General features: G+C 38.0%; 1 protein-coding gene across 2 annotated transcripts in view; it reads right to left on the reverse strand.

Annotated features, from left to right (window-relative positions):
- Nucleotides 1–489: 489 nt before the first annotated feature.
- The window catches only part of PKHD1 (PKHD1 ciliary IPT domain containing fibrocystin/polyductin), a 450,921-nt gene continuing 432,031 nt past the window's right edge, over nt 490–19,379 (reverse strand). For both annotated transcript variants that reach the window (XM_036024228.1, XM_028510816.2), the window contains one exon: nt 490–3,751. In XM_036024228.1, the coding sequence (XP_035880121.1) occupies nt 3,297–3,751 (455 nt within the window). In that variant the 3' untranslated portion in view covers nt 490–3,296. The remainder of the gene's footprint in view (nt 3,752–19,379) is intronic.

Consider the following 19,379-nt stretch of genomic DNA (forward strand, 5'->3'; position numbering starts at 1 on the left):
AATATATAGTAATTTAATACATTTGAAGTTAGACTGTAGGACAGAAGTCATTCAACTAAATAATCATTGAAAGGACTGGACCCTGAGGGCACTAAAGGCCTTTTGGTGCTCTGTAACCTCATTGGGCAATAATACAGGCAAGTCTGCTTCAGTACACAACTCCAGTTAGATCGACTCCATCTCTTACTCTGAGAGAGGCATGTTCTGTCAAATTCTGGTACTTTCTCTGAACTCAATCCCTTAAACCCAAGAGATGGTGAAAATAACCCTAGTCCATTCTTCTCTCAATTTTATCAGCCATAAACATTTACATTTTTTAACTCCTAGAATTTTAATGTGTTCAGAATCTTGAGGAAAAGGAGTTCACATAGTAAATGAAAAATAGGAGGCAGAAAGAGATTCTTTAAAATAACAAAAGTTCACACAGTAAATGAAAAATAGGAGGCAGAAAGAGATTCTTTAAAATAACAAAAGTTCACACAGTAAATGAAAAATAGGAGGCAGAAAGAGATTCTTTAAAATAACAAAAGAACATGATATTTTTTAAATTATTTATTTAAATAAAGAGTTGTTACTGCTGTAAAATTCTTCCTGGGTTACTCGTACTAATGGTCTTAATAAGTTTAGGATCGTCTTATAGTGGTGCTTTGTCTAATTAGCTCATCTCCAGACACAAGTGAACCAAGAGCTGCTCTGCTTGCTTCCAGTACTTACCCAATTCTCCCATTTGTTGAGAAGGAAAAAGAGGACAGGCTTAACTATGGTCTGGGCAATTCTGGCCAGACTCTGAAATTCCATGCCACGTGCTAAAGCCCTGCAGTTTCTGTAGATGTTTCTGGCTGCTGTTCAGGCCCAAAGAACCAATTCTAACCACAGGGATCCCAGGCTTTGCTGGGGTTAAAATTAATAGGTTAATTATAGTTGTTCCTAAACAGAGGGATAGAATCAAAGTTGCCTTCCAGAAAGGTCAGTCTTACGGCACATGGAGATGGATAAGAAAACAGTAAAACCTGGTTGAAAGGTAAAGAAGGAGCAGAAATAACAGGGCTTGTAGCTGACCCTTTGGGAAGAGTAAGATAGAATATGGAGTCATGATTTATTTCCATATTTCTGGTCTAAGTACAGGGATGTGGTGTATTATGTTAGGGAAAACATGAGGAAGAGAAGGCTTGAAGGTCATGTTAAGTCATAGTGGCTATGGGATAACCTAGTGGAAAGCTTTCAGTAGGCAGCTGAATATATATATATATATATTTGGTAGAGAACTCAGGAAAGAAATCTAGGCTGGACTTTGAGATGGTGAAAGAAGTCACCAGAGTGAACAGAGTGACAGAGAGAACGTGTAGACAAAGTCTCAGCAGGTAGTGTGCTGAGACTGCTACCATTGTATAATCCTCAAAAGGCTTAACTTCCAAAATGTTTTTCTACAAAAAGATTACAGCTCTTCAAGGATCTAATATATACACTAAAGCAAAGACTGCAAATCAAATTACTTCACAGACTAGGAGACTACAAAAATGAGATAAATAACAGGTTATAGCAGGGACTAATTAAACTAGAGAAGACATAAGTGCTTAAGCAGTTCAAGTTACTTTCTCTGTTAAGTTTTTAAAAACTATTATTGCCAAGCAAAGTACATCTACGAAGGGATTTACACTTCAGGCAGCCATTCTGTACCTCCAGAGGAAATGTCTGCTGGACAGATTGCCCATCAATGTCCTCCTTGAACACAGATAGTCTGGATTAAAATGTATTGAAATACATTTAATGGAATCTCCCTCAGTATTCAACTCTATGTCACAGAGAAGACTGCCTACCTCTTTTGGGGGCAGCTTGAAGGTATGAGATGTCCACAAGACACCAAAAGCATGTACAAAGAGGCTGAGAAAGCTCGTGCCAGCTCCTGGTAAGTTGAGACGTGCTTGCCCATTGATGTCCTGCTGCTGATGACTTTTTACCAGTATCTTCTATGGGGCTAATTCCAGGGAATCATTATTTAAAAATACAATAGGAGAGTGTGTCTCCTTTCTCAGTTCTAATTCATGCCTAGAACAACCCCTTAACCTTTCAGAGATTGGAAAGTCTTGGTTTATATTTAGGATAAAGGTGTGAGGAAGTTCTTTCTGGCAATTCTCCTCTGCTGTCTTTGCTTTACTCCTTTGGAGCATGATGCCTTCTGGATTCAGAGCCAAGGACACAGTCAGGTTCCTTAAAGTATCCTTTAGTCTCAGCACTGATGGGCCCTGTGCAAATGTATGAACTAGATGGCATTGCCATTAACATCCTTACCCAGCTAAACACCAGTTGACCCTCTACTCTGGTCCTCATTAGAGCCTCTAGTACAGCCTGGAAGAGCTGCACATGATATAATCACTTCCCTACCTCATCCAGCCAGCAGATCTATGAAACACCTTCTCCAAACACCATTTCTCTGACAAACGAATTGGCTGATAAACCACTTGGCCACTTGGTTATTTCTGGTTTTCCAATACAGGGTTTTTTTTATTCCATTTATAAATTTAACTCAGTTACTAACACAAAGAACTATTGAGAAATAATTTTGACCTATAGACAATTTCTTTCCCCAAACTTGCTATTTTTATATCTTTGTCCTTAACTAAAATTTCAGCAAATCCCATGAGAATTTCAATTTTCATGTATCAATACTCAGGAGGGGCAAATTTAATATGTCTGCTCTACTGTGGGCTCCCAACAAGGATTCTATTTAAGACATGAAATGAAATGAGCATGTAAAAAACCAGGAAGTTTTCTTATAGTTGAAAGGTAAATTTTGACAGATCTCCTAATATTAAAATGTTCCTATAAGATAAAAAAATGTTTTGCTGTAACACTGCAGAAATAATTATAGCAGACTAGACCTTTTCATGATCCCATAATAAGAGAAACCCACAGCACTGGGGGGTAGTCATCCTAAAGGAAGCTTAATAACAACTCCTACTGTTCTAAATAAGTGGCATACCATTATTAAGATGGTGAAATCAGGCTTAAGTTTAAAACAAGTTAAAAAAATTACCAAATATTTGGCAACCTATAATTTGACTAGCATTGGACTAGGTTCCATGACAAATACAAAAAACATATCTGACATTGTTCCAATCTACAAGCATTTCTATGACTGTCTTCCATGGTAAAGTTGAAAAAAAAAAAAGAGATTTCAGAGTCCATGTTCTCCCGTCTTAGTGTCCAAACAGGTCAGGCCTCATCTCCCCTGCTCTTTTTCCAGAAATATGTTGAACATTCTGACTTTCAGCCCAAGTGCCCACACCAGTCCTCAATCACAGCTGTTCGTGAATAGCTTCTGGATGTACTGAATGAAGGCAGAAGGCCTTGTTGGCACCACAGGGCACCTTCTTCCCTTGGGAAACCCCTGCGCTGCCACTGTCCTTGCCCAGCTGACTCTGTTCCTGAAGTTGCTGCTTTGCTTCTCTGAGGTCTGGACAGAGCAGCAGCAGCTGATCTTGGCCTGCCAACTGGTATCTCAGCAACTGTTCTTGGGCCTCCTTCCAGTTTCCAGTCTCCTGCATATACATTTCCTGAACAGGACAGCCTGCAGCACAGGTGTGCCCATGGGATGTGACACTGGTGACACTGGGAGCAGACACAGCAGCCTCCTCTCGGCTGCCACCCTCCTCTCCGACAGCACGATGGCTAACCTTCCTTCTGGACACTCCATTTACTGTCCGGTGGGGGAGTTGGTTCAGCTTGCCCAGTATGATCTTCATCCTCATGTCTGTGGGAAAAAGAAGGAGGGGGAGAAATAAATCTAGTACTCCATCAGTTGATTACACATGTTACATATTTTGTGTTCCTGAAAAGACATGCCAAATAATTAAAGGTTGTTGAGTTTTATCAGCTTATTGATTTTTTGAAAATATATTTTCATTTATTTTTTAAAATATATTTTTTTCTAAAAAGAATCATTGTGTCCCAAGCCCAATTTAGAATGAATGATAATGATCTAATCAAAGTTTGATAGTCAATTCTTCTCAGAGAAACATTTTTATGATGTTGATTAGTCAACAAGGATTTTTTATTATAAGTACAACATAAATATGAAAACTAGACCACATTCTGGCCTTACCAAATGGGTTAACTAATACTTGTACTGAGAAATGTGAACTCTGAAACAGTCTTATCTAATACTTTGGCTTTTATGCTAAATTAAAAATTTTAATATCTTTCATCTTATGAAAACATGAATATAAACACGGGTAGACACAGCATAAGTATATAAGTAGGCATGTATCTATTATGAGTGTGTACATATATGACTATGGTGACTATGTAATACTACAAAGGAGCACTGGCCTCGAGTCAGAAAGTTAGGATTCAAGCTCCCCTCCGCCTGTTAACTGGCTTCGTGACTTTCATCTTGTTTGTCAGCCTCTCCAGGCTTCAGTTGTCTAATACTGCCAGGTGCTACTTAACAATTTACTAACATGTATTTCATTTGAACGGTCCTGTTTTAATTACTGTTTTCTGCCTGTGATATTTCACTTGCATGTTATTTTCCTATTCAATAGAATTAATATTCAACTGAGAACACAACATTGACATTGACTGTGATGAACAGATGACCTGGGTGTATTTGTCCTTATCTGTCCTAATTCTCTGAAGGATATATAAGAGAAGCAACAATACCATTTTTGAGCTTTTAAAAACCACTGTCATGCCATATGTCAATGACTAACATATCATGTTACTTGAATAATAAATGATAGTGAACTAGAATTATATAGAATTTTACTGGTTCAATTGAGTCAAACACCGAAACAGTCGTTTATGGTCCCTAGAAGCTAGATTACATACTAGCTAAGAATACAGGCTTAGAATCAAAAGAATGTTGTCCAATGTCCTGCTTGATGCCTTACTGACTAAATACATGTGCAAAGTGTACTTACCCCCTGTGTGCTTCAGTTTCCTTATCTGTAAAACAGTAATAATGATAGCACCTACCTCATAGGATTGTTTGCAGGTTAAATAAGATGAACTGTGCAAAGCACTGCCCAGAGCCTGTTTTATGGTAACAACTGGATAAATAATAACCATCAAATTACAGATACCTAGCGCTCGGATAGCACTTAACCCTGCCCAGCACTGTTCGCAATGCTTTACATTTATTCACTCGTTTAACCCTCATAGTTATGTGTGATACTATGCTTTATAATAAGAAATCTCTTTCCAGCACAGAGCTCTTAAAACCCTTGGAATTCCCTAAGTCACTGGTAGCAAACACAAGGACCATGGGCCAAATCCTGCCCTCCACCTTGTGTTATCTGACCAGGCACCTTGTTTCTCCTCAGTGGCAGTGGCACGCTCTTAACTGTTAAGGAGTAGTTACATTTCTACAGTTCTAAAATTACATTCGGCCCTTTGAAGCCAACTGCCAGGCTCATGTGGCCCCGGGAGAAAATGAGTTTGATACTGCTGCCCTAAGTGATAAAAGCAGTAAAGATGCCTTCTGTTATGTTAACAAAGTGACTTTTTGACTCCACCTAGGATGGGGGCTGGTTGCCAGGAGAATCAATCAAGTAATTAGAAGGTGAAACTCCTCTCAGTGAAGTGCCCAAGTGCATCTCTTTAAAGTACTTTTTATCTGTATAATGCTTTAGTTTCTGGCTGCATCCTACTCTAAACCCACATGTTTTAATTCTTTCACATAATTAACTAATTTCCTACCTGTAAGAATTACACTATCTTATGACACACCTTAGTTCTGAAATATGTTTTTCATCCTATCTTTCAAAACCCTCTGTCTTCTTTCATTCAACTCCCCACATACTCTCTCCAGAGAGGATTTCCTAACTCGTGCATTTTTTTTATTTTCATATTACACTGAGTATTGAGGGATGTATCCATTTATTTGTTACAAATAAGGTATTATAGTTTAATTTTTAAAACAGTTTTGTTCAATTACAAAATAAAAGAAATTCAAGAGTAATCTGTGTTAATGAATATGTTCACTTTCACATTCCAATGTATATTCTTTGAAGACAGAAAGGCTAATAATAATTTAACACACATCAATTATAGCTATTACCACATGTTGGGCATTAAATTATATATACCTTTATCCCTAAAACAACCCTCTAAAGTAAGTATTATTATTATCTCTCTTTTGGAAGGAAGTCCATTGGGGTGCAGAGAGATTAATTTCCCAAGACCATGTACAAAGTAGTGGTAGATATTACTTACTTTACAGAATTGAAGAATTTTTGGCTCCAGTGTCTGCATTCTAAGCACTACATAATGTTGTGTAAAGTTAAAGGTAGCAATGGGGAGTTAAGAAGACTGGTTGGGTACATGCATGGGAGTATGGCAGGAATGAGAATATTATCTTTTATGTACTTTATGGTGAAAAAAAAAGTTGAGAACTACCCTAACCCCCCCAAAGGGTAGGTGGCAATACCAACACTGACATTTCTCATCCTTGCTTTTCTCACATTTCATCACCAAATGCATCAACCACTGTTTTATATACTATGTAAATGACATTTTTCTAGTCTGTGTGTCATGCTCTTCACTCAGTTTACTGACACTGGTCTCAGTTTGTATTAGAAGATAGTAGACATGTCAATATCACACTACACACCATATTATTGGGGTGCAGTGTACTAATTTCCTATTCAATTTAATCTAACAATGAATGAAACTGAGGTGAGAAAAGGAGAAGGTAATAGTAAAAATATAAATACATATATGTGATACACTTTGGTTTTAAGCAGTAAAATGAGACCAAGTATCATGTTTATATTGTTTCCGTGAGGCATCAGTTAATATTCTGCTAAACACATGTGACTCATATCTTCTCTCTTCTTTTCCACAGTCCTTTGCCTAGCATGTATCTGCTATGGCTACCTAACTATGGGACTAATCTCTTGCTTAGATCAATGCAAACCTCCGGGTTATGCTAGTTTTTCTGTGGGATCTCAACTGTTCCTAGAAATGTTCCCTGACAGTTCAAACTACATTGATTTATGCCTCAATTCTTGTTAACTAGAGTTTTCATTTGACTTGTGCAACTGCTTATATTATTGGTCAACTTTCCTGGTATGACAGTCTTGTCTTCCTCTTCGGATGTTGAGTTCCTTCAGGGAATCAACTTTGTGCCATCAACTTTGTCTCCCTATTATGCCCGATTCTATGCCAAGTACTGAACTTGGTGTGAGTTCCATAATCACTGCTCTTACCAGCAACAAAAGACATAGTTCATCAAGATGAGCAAATAACTAAAGATCAAGAATAATAAATTATCACATGGAAACAAACTTAAAAAAGGAAAAATAGTTTCAAATTTTTATTCCTTGGTAAAACCAATACCGTTTAATACAAGGGGAATCAAACACTGAAAGGCATTTATTTTCACTCTGTTGAAGATATTGTTGTCCTGTTTTTGAGAGCTCATCGTTGGAACTCTGCTTTTTCAAATCTACATCTATTCATAAAAGATTAACACAGTGTAGCTTTCCTTTGCAGGTGCCAAAAACATTTTAAAAAATCTCCCATGAATTATTTACATGGTAGCTCCAATCAGCCACATACCTGACAGACTCCCCAGCCAAAATGAAAGTGCGCTGAGTAAAGGTGCCCAGGGAGGCTGGCCACCTCCTGCTGCGAGGTTATAGACAGAACTAAGTCAGCACAGATTATATGTCAGCGCCAACATCAGAAGGAATCAGATCTTTTGATCTCAGACCTCCACAGGAAGCTTAGATCTCAGACAAATTAGATAAAAAAATGAATTTATAGCAGATATGTGTCCTAAGGCATTCAGCTGAATGTTTGGGTTTTAGGGAAGAAAGAATACTGAGTATTAATACGTGTGAATCGCCATGCCTCCTTTCCACCTCCGTCTTGGTGAGTGCCCAATTAAAATGGAAAGATGGCATTTCAAAATGCCCCTTCGTGCCTCTTCAAGTTCCATGGTTTTGCTCAAGTTTTAGGAAGAATGGCATAAAAACATGGCAACATATATCCTGTCTCTATGAAAAGAAGGATTCGGTGATTTTTGGGTCCGTCCGTCTTCACCCACCGTCAGCTGTAACATTCATCTCTCCTTACCCTCTTTTGTCTTCTAAAACTTTCTTGGTCAAACAAATACATGCCGTGCCTCTGTTATTTCATTTGTGTGGGTACTAGTTGCTGGCTTAGTTTGCAATGGAAACACTAACAATGGTTCTTGCGGGGTGGCGGGGGGGGGGGGGGGTCTGCCCACAGGGTCCCCTGTCCGCCATAGATGAGAATAAGTCTACCAAGACATGATCTGCTTGTGGAGGAAAGGTGGCCAGTCTCTCAAAGGAGAAAGGCCAAGAGCCTTTTCCTCAGTGGGCTTTTATTGGGTTCATTTTGCACAGGAATACAGGTAAAGCTCATTAATCACTGTCAGGCAGTAAGGGTCAAACGATAAATAACACACAAAGAACTCTGAGGGCCTATTCTAAGTGAGGGTCTGTTAGCTAAAGGGCTACAAAACTTTGGGAAACAAACTCATTTCCTGCTCAAACCTTTATCATTTAATTGAGAGCATTCTTAGCAAAGCAGATCTCACAGGATTTTATGTATTCTTTCTCAGGCCTGATCACCCGGGGAACTCGCCCTTTCCAGCACAGGGCTGTACCACACTCTGTCATTGTTTCAGGCTTAAGTCAAGCAGGGGAAGTAAGGCAGCCAAGAGTTTAGGAGGCTTCTCACAGACAGAATGAGGACTCAGGCTTTGTCAAAGCCGAGGAGTGAGGGTCCATCACCCCCTTTCTCCATAACCCCCTAAGTCCTTCCCTGAGCCCCACCCCATGATCGTGCCCATCTTAGGTCATCCCTCTCCTGAGGAATCTTACCTGTCATTGACTAACCGATCAAGCATTGGGGGCCAGGCAGGGTAAAGTAAAAGGAGCAGAAGCGGCACCCTTGCCAAGGAGATAAGCTTTATCTCCTTAGTGGCTTATGGTCCAAAGGTCACTCGCTCAGCCTTAGCCATGGGGGATTACAGCTTCTGAAACCAGGCAGGGCGATTCCCAACAGGCTCCCCCCCCATGTCACCCCCACTGTTAAGGTATTCCTAGTTCAGTCTTTGTGTGCTTCATTCAGTGTTGGACAACCAGGATTCAGTACAGAAGCCCAATATAACCACCTGTACCCTGGAGCATAAAGACAATCCAAAGCAGAGAGATGAAACACTGATCAACCAACATGAAGAATGTAATCCAACTTGGTTTCCCCTTTGCCAATAAGGGCAATAGCCCTACCCACATATTAAAAAAGGTGTATACAATAGTGGATAAAAATATTAAAGTATTAATTAAATTTATTAATTGACAAATATTAATTAATAAATAGCACACCATTACCTATGCCTTTTCTAGGTTATTTGTTCAAGTGAAAAATGATAATTTATTTTCAATAAGTAGTATATGACAAATCAGGAATGTATGAAAATTTTAGAAAGATAAAATATGAAAAGATACCTTTGGTCTCACATTGTATCATAAGTGATCTCCAGGGACAGAAATGATTTAGTAAGCCTAATTTAACTCATCAATCCATCCAGAGTCTACTTTGCTGTATTTTGTGAAGTGTGAATCTACACTGATAAATATTCTAAGTAGTCAAATTTACTAGCTCTTTCTATGTGCTAAATGCTTCCGTTTGTTTTATTTTTATCTCCTTGATAATTTATTATATTTCTAGAACTAATATTCATACCTATATCTAACTGAGGTCATTTCTGTGAAGTTCCCATTTGATTGAGTCAGTGTCACTTTGCTTTAAGAACAGTAATGTAAATATGATCTCTTGTTGAGCTACCCTTTCCCACTGCAACAAAATTTATTTCTTATAAAAAATTAGCTTTGTATCATTGATCATTATTTTCTGAAGTATTAGAGAATCATCCTATGCTATTCTACTCTGTAGAAAATAATTGAAATTGTGATAAACCAAAGTTAATTAGAAACATGTATAATTAATTCCCTATGTATTCAAGTCTTCTTTTTGAGTTACTCAATAAAATAGTTTATTTTATATACAAGTCTCATATATCTCCTGTTGCTTTTTTTCAAGATAGCATTTTCCTTTTGTAAATTGTATTTTATTGTTATGCTATTACTGTTGTCCCAAATTTCTCACTTTTCCCCAATCTACCCAGTACCCCCACTCCCTCAGGCAATTTCCCCACCAGTGTTCATGTCCATGGGTCATGCACATACATTCTTTTGCTACTACTTTTCCTATGTTGTACTTTACATCCCCATGACTGTTCTGTAACAACGAATTTGTACTTCTTAGTCCCTTCACTTGTTTTCCCATCCCCCAACCCTCCTCCCATCTGGCAACCATCAAATGTTCTCTGTATCTATGATTCTGTTTCTGTTCAACTTGTTAGATTCAGTTGTTGATAGATATGTTTATTGTCATTTTATTATTCGTATTTTTTATCACCTTCTTTTTCTTTTTAAAGAAGACCCTTTAACATTTCATGTAACACTGGTTTGGTAATGATAAACTCCTTTACCTTTCTCTTGTCTATGAAGCTTGTTATCTGTCCTTCAATTCTAAATAATAGCTTTGCTGGGTGGAGTTATCTTGGTTGTAGGTCCTTGCTTTCCATTACTTTGGGATTTTTTTACATTGTAGTTTTTTCATTACCATTTAACCCTCTCATACTCCCTCCCCCACCCACCCAATAATCAACAGTTTTCCATGACTGTGAGTCCTTTTTCTTTTTTGTTCCATCCCTCCACTCCTTAACCTCCCCTCCCCCATAGCTGTCATCTGTTCCCTATGTATAACTCTGCCTCTATTTTGCTTGTTAGTTCAGCTTGTTTATTAGATTTCATATATGTGTGAAATAATATGGAATTTGTCTTTCTTTGATTCGCTTACTTCACACAGCATAATCTTCTCCAGGTCCATCCATGCTGTTGCAAAGGGTAAATTTTTCTTTATTTTTATGGCCGAGTAGTATTCCATTGTGTAAATGTCCCACAGTTGTTTTATCCACTCCTTTATTGCTGGACACTTCAGCAGCTTCTATACCTTGGCTATTGCAATAACACTGCAGTGGACATAGGAGTGCTTATGTTCTTTCAAAATAGTGTTTTGGGTTTCTTTGGATGTATTCCCAGAAGTAGGATCACTGGGTCAGAAGGCAAATCTATGTTTAATTTTGTGTGGCATCTCCATACTGCTTTCCACAGTGGCTGCACCAGTCTGCATTCTTACTAACAGTGCAAAAGGCTTCCCTTTTCTCCACATCCTCGCCGGCACTTGTTGTTTGTTGATATATTGATGATAGCCATTCTGATAGGTTTGAGGTGACATCTCATTGTGGTAGTGATGTTGAGCATCTTTTCACATGTCTATTGGCCATCTGTATGTCCTCCTTGGAAAAGTGTGTATTCAAGTCCTTTGCTCATATTTTTAATTGGGTTGTTTGGTTTTTGTTTGTTTTGTTTTGGTGTTGAGTTTTACAAGTTCTTTACAAATTTTGGATATTAACTCCTTATCAAATATACCAGTGAATATGTTCTCCCATTCTGTGGATTGTCTTTTTGTTGGTTGATGGTTTCCTTTGCTCTGCAAAAACTTTTTAGTTTGATGTAATCCTATTTGTTTATTTTTTCTTTTTTTCTCTTGCCTGGGAAAATATATCTGATAAATTCACAGCATTATGGGCCTTCCTCAAAAAACAAAAAAAAACTCAAATAAATAATCTAACTACATTAAAAAGAACTTGAAAAAAAACAACAAACAAAGCTCAGTGTGAGTAGAAGGAAGGAAATAATAAAGATCAGAGCAGAAATAAACAAAATAAAACCTAAAAATTGATACAAAAGATCAATGAATACAAGAGATGGTTCTTTAAAAAGATAAAAATTGACAAACCTTTAATCAGGCTCATTAAGAAAAAAAGAGAGAGAAGACCCAAATAAATAAAACCAGAAACCAAACAGGAGCCATAACAACTGACACCAAAGAAATATAAAAGATTGTTGGCAAATATGAACAACTGTGTGCCAACAAATTGAACAACCAGGATGAAATGGATACATTCCTAGAAACATGCAATCTTCTGAAATAAAATCAGGAAGAATCAGAGAATCTGAACAGACAGATTACTCCTAGTGAAATTGATGCAGTAATAAAAAAAAAAAAACTCCCAATAAACAAAGCTCTGGACTGTATGGCTTCACAGGTGAATTTTACCAAACATTCTGAAAAAAAAACTAACACTTCTCCTGAAACTATTTCAAATATTCAAGAAGAGGGAAGGCTCCCAAGCTCATTTGACAAAGCCAGGATTATCATAATTCCCAAACCAGATAAAGACATTATAAAAAATGAAAATGATGGGCCAACATCCCTGAAGAACATGGATGCTAAAATCCTCAACAAAATATTAGCAAACCAAATATAGCAATGCATCCAAAGTTCATACATCATGATCAACTGGAATTTATTCCAGGAATGCAAGGTTAGTACAACATTTACAAGTCAATAAATGTGATCGACTACATCAACAAAATGAAGGATAAAAACCACATGATTATATCAATATATGCAGAAAAGGCATTTGATAAAAATCCAGAACCCATTTACAACAAAACTCTCAGCAAAGTGGGAATAGAGAGAACATACCTAAATGTAATAAAGGCAATATATGACAAATCAATGCTAGCATCATACTCAATGGGCAAAACTACAAGCATTCCTCTTAAGATGAGGAATAAGACAGGGATCTCTGCTTTGACCTTGCTTATTCAACATAGTACAAAAATCCTAGCCATAGCAATCAGACAAGAAGAAATAAAAGGCATTCAAATTGGAAAGGAAGAAATAAAACTCTCCTTATTTGTAGATGACATGATACTATATACAGAGTTCCCCAAAGATTCCGCCAAGAAACTACTAGAACTGAAACATGAAGTCAGCAAAGTAGCAGGACACAAATTTAATATCCAGAAATAAGTTGCATTTTTAATGCCAATAACAAATTAACAGAAAGGGAAATTAAGAAAACAATCCCATTCCCAATGGCCACAAAAATGAATAAAATACCTAGCAATAAATCTAACTAAGAATGTAAAAGACCTGTACTCTGAAAATTATAAGACAATGAAGAAAATGAAGAAAATACAAATAAGTGGAAGCACATACTGTGTTCATGCATAGGAAGAATTAACATCGTTAAAATATCAATGTTACCCAAAGCAATCTATAGATTTAATGCAATTCCTATCAAGATTCCAATAACATATGTCACAGCACTAGAACAAATATTTCAAAAATTTATATGGAACCACAAAAGGCCCTGCATAGCAACAGCAATCCTGAGAAAGAAGAACAAAAGTGGAGGTGTAACAGGGTGCAGCCAAGAGGGGAGCCTCAAATAGGGATCTGTAATAAGATCCAGAAGAGCCTGGAGATAATTGGCTCCACACCACAGGGCCACACCTGCCCAGAATCTGGCAGCTGTAGCCAATTGTGAGAGGAGTCAGAAATGGGGCTTCAGAGGAAGATTGGCACTGGGATTTAAACTGAGACACAGCAGCCATTTGAGGAGGAGAACCATCCTCGGCCCTGGAGGGGGAAAACCATGCTCAGCCCTGCAAGAGAGAACCACACAGCTTTAGCAGAGTGAAGACTCTCGCGGCCCTGAGGGAGAGAACCACGTGGCCTTGATGGAGTGGAGACTCCTGTGGTCCGGGGAGAGAGGACCACGTGCCTGTGCCAGAGTAGGGACCCCCACAGCTTTAGAAGATACGGTACTCTGGACTGGGCAAACAGGGAAGGAAGGAAGGACTGTGTCTGTTTGTGGGTGCTTTAAGGGACTTTAGGATTTTTGGTGAAGACATTAGGTCCCTACTTTAAGTTTGTATAGCATTAAATTAACGTTTCCTTTCCTTTTCACACATCTCTGGCATTGAGAGATGTCTTTCCTCTGGCGGCAGACATAGCGGACCTGGGGGCTTCTTTCAATAATAGTATATCGTCCCAGGCCCCCCTTGTTTGTTCTGAAACAGAGGTATGATACTACCTAATACCAAACTATATGATAAGGCCATAGTAATCAAAACAGCATGGCATTGGAATAAAAACAGACACATAGACCAATGGAAGAAACTAGAGAGCCCAGAAATAAACCTATACCTTTACAGTCAATTAATATTCAACAGAGGAAGCAAGCACATACAATGGGCTAAAGACAGTTTATTCAATAAATGGTTTTGGGAAAACTGGACAGATACATGCAAAAAAAACAAAACTAAACCACCTTCTTACACCACACAAAAGAATAAATTCAAAGTGGATTAAAGACTCAAATGTTAAACTCCAAACCATAAAAATCCTAGAATAAATATAGACAGTAAAATCCCAGACATTACTGATATTTTTTATCATTTTAAATATTTCTTGCCATTTCCTTCTAGCCTACAAAGTTTATGTTGAGAAATCAGTTGACAGTCCTTTGGGAGCTCCCTTGTAGGCAACTATTTTTTTCTTGCTGCTTTTAAGATTCTCTTTTTGTCTTTAACCATGGCCATTTTGATTATTATGTGTCTTTGTTTTGGCCTCTTTAGGTTCCTATTGTTTGGGATTCTCTGTGCTTCCTGGACTTGTGTGTCTATTTCCTTTACCAAGTTACAGAAATTTTTCTGCCCTTTTTTCAAACAGGTTTTCAATTTCTTGCTCTCTCTTGTCTCCTTCTGGCACCCCCCTAATGTGATTGTTGGTATGCTTGAAGTTATTCCTGACACTGTTAGGATATCTTCATTTTTTTTTTTTGTATTCTTTTTTCCTTCTTACTATTCTGATTGGGTGATTTTGGCTTCCTTATAGTCCAAATTCCTGATTCATCCACTCTACTGTTGATTCCTTGTAAATTGTTCTTTATTTCCATTGGTGTATCCTTCATTTCTGGCTGGATATTTTTTATGCTATTGAGGTTCTCTCTAAGTTCACTGAGCATCCTTATAAGCATGCTTTGAACTCTGCATCTAGTAGATTGCTTGTCTCCATTTTGTTTTGCTCTTTTCCTAAGTTTTGCTTTGTTCTCTCATTTGGAGATGTTCCTTTGTCTCCTCATTTGGGCAGCCTCCCTGTGGTTGTTTGTATGCATTAGGTAGCTGCTACATCTCCCAGGCTTAGTAGAGGGGCTTAATATCGTAGGTGTCCCATAAAGTCCAATGGCATAGCGTCTCATATTACCAAGGCTAGGTACTCAAGGTGTGCCCACTATGTGGGCTGTGTACAACCTTCTCTTGTAGTTGAGCCTTGGTTGCCATTGGTATGTCCAGTGTTAGCCACTGCCTGTGTTTTACCCAGGGTCATCCAGCATAAGCTACAAAGTGATCTGTAAATGGCCGCTATTTGTGCAGGTCTTAGAAATATCCTGGCAAGGCCAAGCTATGAACCAAGGCTGGTTGCTGCTAGTACCAGGCCTGGGGCCACTTATCAAGAGGTACAGGGCTTGCTGAGATCAGATTCTGCTTTTTGAGAGAGTTTAGAAAAATATGAAGCATGGACCAAGAAAGCCATTTGTATAGTAAAGCCACTGGTAACAGCTTAGATGGCTCTGAAAGTTGGGTGGCGCAGGGCCTCATGGAATCACCAGGGTGAAGCAAACAGTGTGAACCAGGTTGATGGAGTGTCATATATGGCACCCACCTGTTGGTTCTTTGGGCAGAGGGCTCAGAAAAGGAACAATGGCTTCTGCCAGTACTTCTGTCTTGGAGAAAACTGCCACTGACTCTCTACCTGATGCTAGACAACTCAGTTCCTCCCTGTATGTCTCTGGTGCTTTTCGATATGCTGCCCCAACACTGGAGGTCAGAGGAAGTGAGTCTGAGTAACTCCATCTGTGGACCCTTTAAGAGGAACTGCCTGGGACTTCAGAAGTTTCTGTCTTCCACAATCTCAGTCCAAGCTGGTTATTATAGCCAAAAGTTATGGGGACTTATCTTCCTGGCACTGGAACCCTGAGCTGCAGAGCCTGTTGTAAGGCTGGGATGAGAGTCTTCACTCCTGAGATATCCCTCTCAATTGTTATTTGACACACATGAGCATGGGACCAGCCCTTTCTGAGTCTCTGCCCCTCCTACCAGTCTCAATTGGGTTTCTGTAAGTAGTAGGATTTCCACTCAGCTTTATTTCCAGCCATTCTGAGTGATGGTTGTTCTATAGTTTAGTGGTAATTTTGGTGTAGTTGTGCAAGGAGGTGAGCCATATTTATCTATGCCTCCATTCTGACTGGAAGTAATGATAGGATGTTCTTTGGTCACTATTATGTATTTTATTATGTTTTTAAAGTATATATGAATGAGAGATATAATATTTTTGCATAGGTTATTATATTTGACTGTTATTCAAGTTATTTATACATTATAGCAGTTAATGACTTATTTTTTAAGTTATTATTAAATAATATCATCTACAAGTCACCATGTATTTTATCCAACATCATCTCTTAATTTTGCTTTATATCTGTTTGTATGTTTTAGCATCCCAAAATACATGTTATAAAATTACGGTAAGAATGAATCATATGTTTTGTCCTTGTTTGAGGAGGAATTCTGCTAATATTCCATTATTAGATGTGAGGCTGGATCTTGGTTGTACATAGCATCGGAACATTCCATAGTATTTAGCAGGCAAGCTCTTATTCCTGGTTATTTAAAAAAAGGTTTTTTTAAAAGGTTTTTTAAAAAGGTTATTTAAAAAGGTTTTCTAAGGAATTAAGTGCTGGATTTTTATTCATGTTTTTAAATTAGGAATATTTATATTTTTATTATATAACATGAGCATGTTATTTATTAATAACTTCCAAAGATAATTTTACTTTCCTGGAAACTGATGATAATTTTTAGTCCTGAGATGCTTCGCTCGTCTCTCATTCCAGATATCTTGAGGCTGTCCCTCTCCTCCCCTCTTCCTGTCTTTCTCATAGATTTGTACTTACAAAAGTACATCGACAGACCTTATTTTACATTCACCAAAGACACCACCTAAATTGTTTATCGTTTGGAATTGTTCTTTCATTTTTCTTAAAATAATATTCTTGGGTCTCAACCCTATTTAAAACTTATAAAGGACAGAGGACCCACTATTATCTCTCTGAAACTATACAGAGAGGACCTTATAAGGTATAATAAATATCAGGAGGTAAATCAATACTTATGTAATATTTATTGGTATGTAAAATCTTAATTGCATCCACTGAGTCAATCTAGCAGACTGTTATAAAGATGGATCATAGCTTTGGCAAGAGTTTCTTAACCTTGGTATGATTTTAAGTCTTTGTGGAGGCCCTGGACATTGTAAGATGTTTACAGTATTCCTGACCCCACAAGCTGAGACAGAAAAATATCTTCAGACATTGCAAATGTCCTCTGAAGGTAGGCTGACCAACTGTCCCAGTTTGTCTGGGACTGAGGGAGTTCTAGGACACAAGGCTTTGAAATTTGAAACTGGGAATGTTTTTGGAAAGGATAAGTTGTCCACCCTACTTGGGAGACAAAATTGTCCCCCACTGAGAATCATTGGCCTAGGGGAACAGAGAGCCATCTACATACAATGAATTCCAAAAATCATAAATACTATTATGGAAGCCCACCTTTACAATTCTTAAAATCCAAAGAAAATACTCATTTTCACTGACATGGAAGCAAATGGGGTAGACTTTATTTTAAAAAGGGGGCATTTCAGGTGGTACATAAAAGCCTGACAGGGGTTTGAACAGGTGAGGATGAGTAATCCAATTGGAAGCAACTGTGCAACAAATGGATGTAAGACAATCCCAGGATGCATGAGCTGGTATAGGGAGTAGGAGCAGGGGGAAGGAAGGGGAAATCCAAAATAAGATCAGAAAGATAGGTTGGAGTCAGATCTCAAAGAGATTTACATCTTAAATAACAAGAGAAAACAACAATAACACAAATAAGAGAAATTTTTCTGCATTCTTTACTGATATTAACATTTAATCAGCACAACCCTAAGTGTGGGCAGTATTATATCAACTTTTCCCATGAGAAAACTGAATGGCACAGAGAGGATTGCTGGCTTGTTCCAGTTGAAAATGAGAATCATTACATCTTTTAAGTAGCAGAGTGACAAGAACAGTTATGAACTTTAAAACCAGCTCAGATGGCTCTATAATGTCAAAAACCTAGCTGGTAACAGTGGCATGAGGGATATATACTTTACTCCCTTTTCCCCCCATTACAACCCTCTACTTTTCCTCCTATTGCGACAATCAATTTTTGGAAAAAACCATAACACGGCGAGTTTACAGTCTAAATCTGCTGGACAGTGGAAGTAATTCCATCAGCTCAATAATTTTAGTGCTATGGTAGTGCTTGGTGAATGCAAAGTGCTTATGAGAGAGATCAATCACTTTATCGGCAAATATCAAAAGTTTAAAAACACTGGGGAAAGGGAGACTAAAGTGCCATGGAAATAATGAAATAATGACAAATTTATTTAAGCTAGCAATGATTAGGTGTTTCATGGCTGGTAATAAGTTCCAAAAAAAAAAAAAAAACCCAGGAAATGCCTTATTACTTCCCTTGGAAACAATGCTCTTCAGATTTGGACAAACCATAGAAGATGAAGAAGCAAATCTGTTATGATCCCAAGGGGAGGATTCATGTAACACATCTTTCTATTTTTAAGTTGGATGCCCTAATAAAATGGCCTTTATGATACTCCCGTCTCTTCAATCTTAACTCTTCCACAGGAGCCTGTCCCTTGTCTCATTCCTGATAAGTTATTAATAAACCACCACATATAAAATGTTCCTTAATAAAACACCCAGGCATTGTGGACTGCCTAATGTAGTTAATTTACTCAGGGCAACCAAGATTCATGTAGAGATGGCCATATTAGATTAAGAGAGAGATTAGCATCACTCCTGCCATTCCCTGAAAAATGCAGCTAAATATGCTGTTCCTCACTCACAGAGCTGAGCTCAGATGATAGCTTTCAATCACCTGTCCTGAATTTGCATACAGTAATATGGACTTCCAGAAACCAAAGTTAAAGCAATATTAGATGGAATCTAGAAAGAATTCCTGTGCCTTCTCTCTGTCTCCATTCTTCTCACCCTCCACCCATCCCAAACTCACTACCTTTTGGGGGCAGGTCTAGGAGCTGAAGTATAACTGACTAATTTGTTGAAAAAAATTTAAAGAGTAATAACTTCATTTTTTAAGAGGAAAAAATACAAACAGGCAAACAAACTGATACACGCATACACACGTGCACTCATCAGAGTTTACTGAACTAGTTAGATAGAAGCAGAATAATGCTGGACTGCTATTTTTTGGTTAAGCTAGAACTCAGAATCATTAAATTCCTATTTCTTT

The sequence above is a fragment of the Phyllostomus discolor genome, chromosome 4 (genome assembly GCF_004126475.2).
Source record: "Phyllostomus discolor isolate MPI-MPIP mPhyDis1 chromosome 4, mPhyDis1.pri.v3, whole genome shotgun sequence".
NCBI classification, from domain to species: domain Eukaryota; kingdom Metazoa; phylum Chordata; class Mammalia; order Chiroptera; family Phyllostomidae; genus Phyllostomus; species Phyllostomus discolor.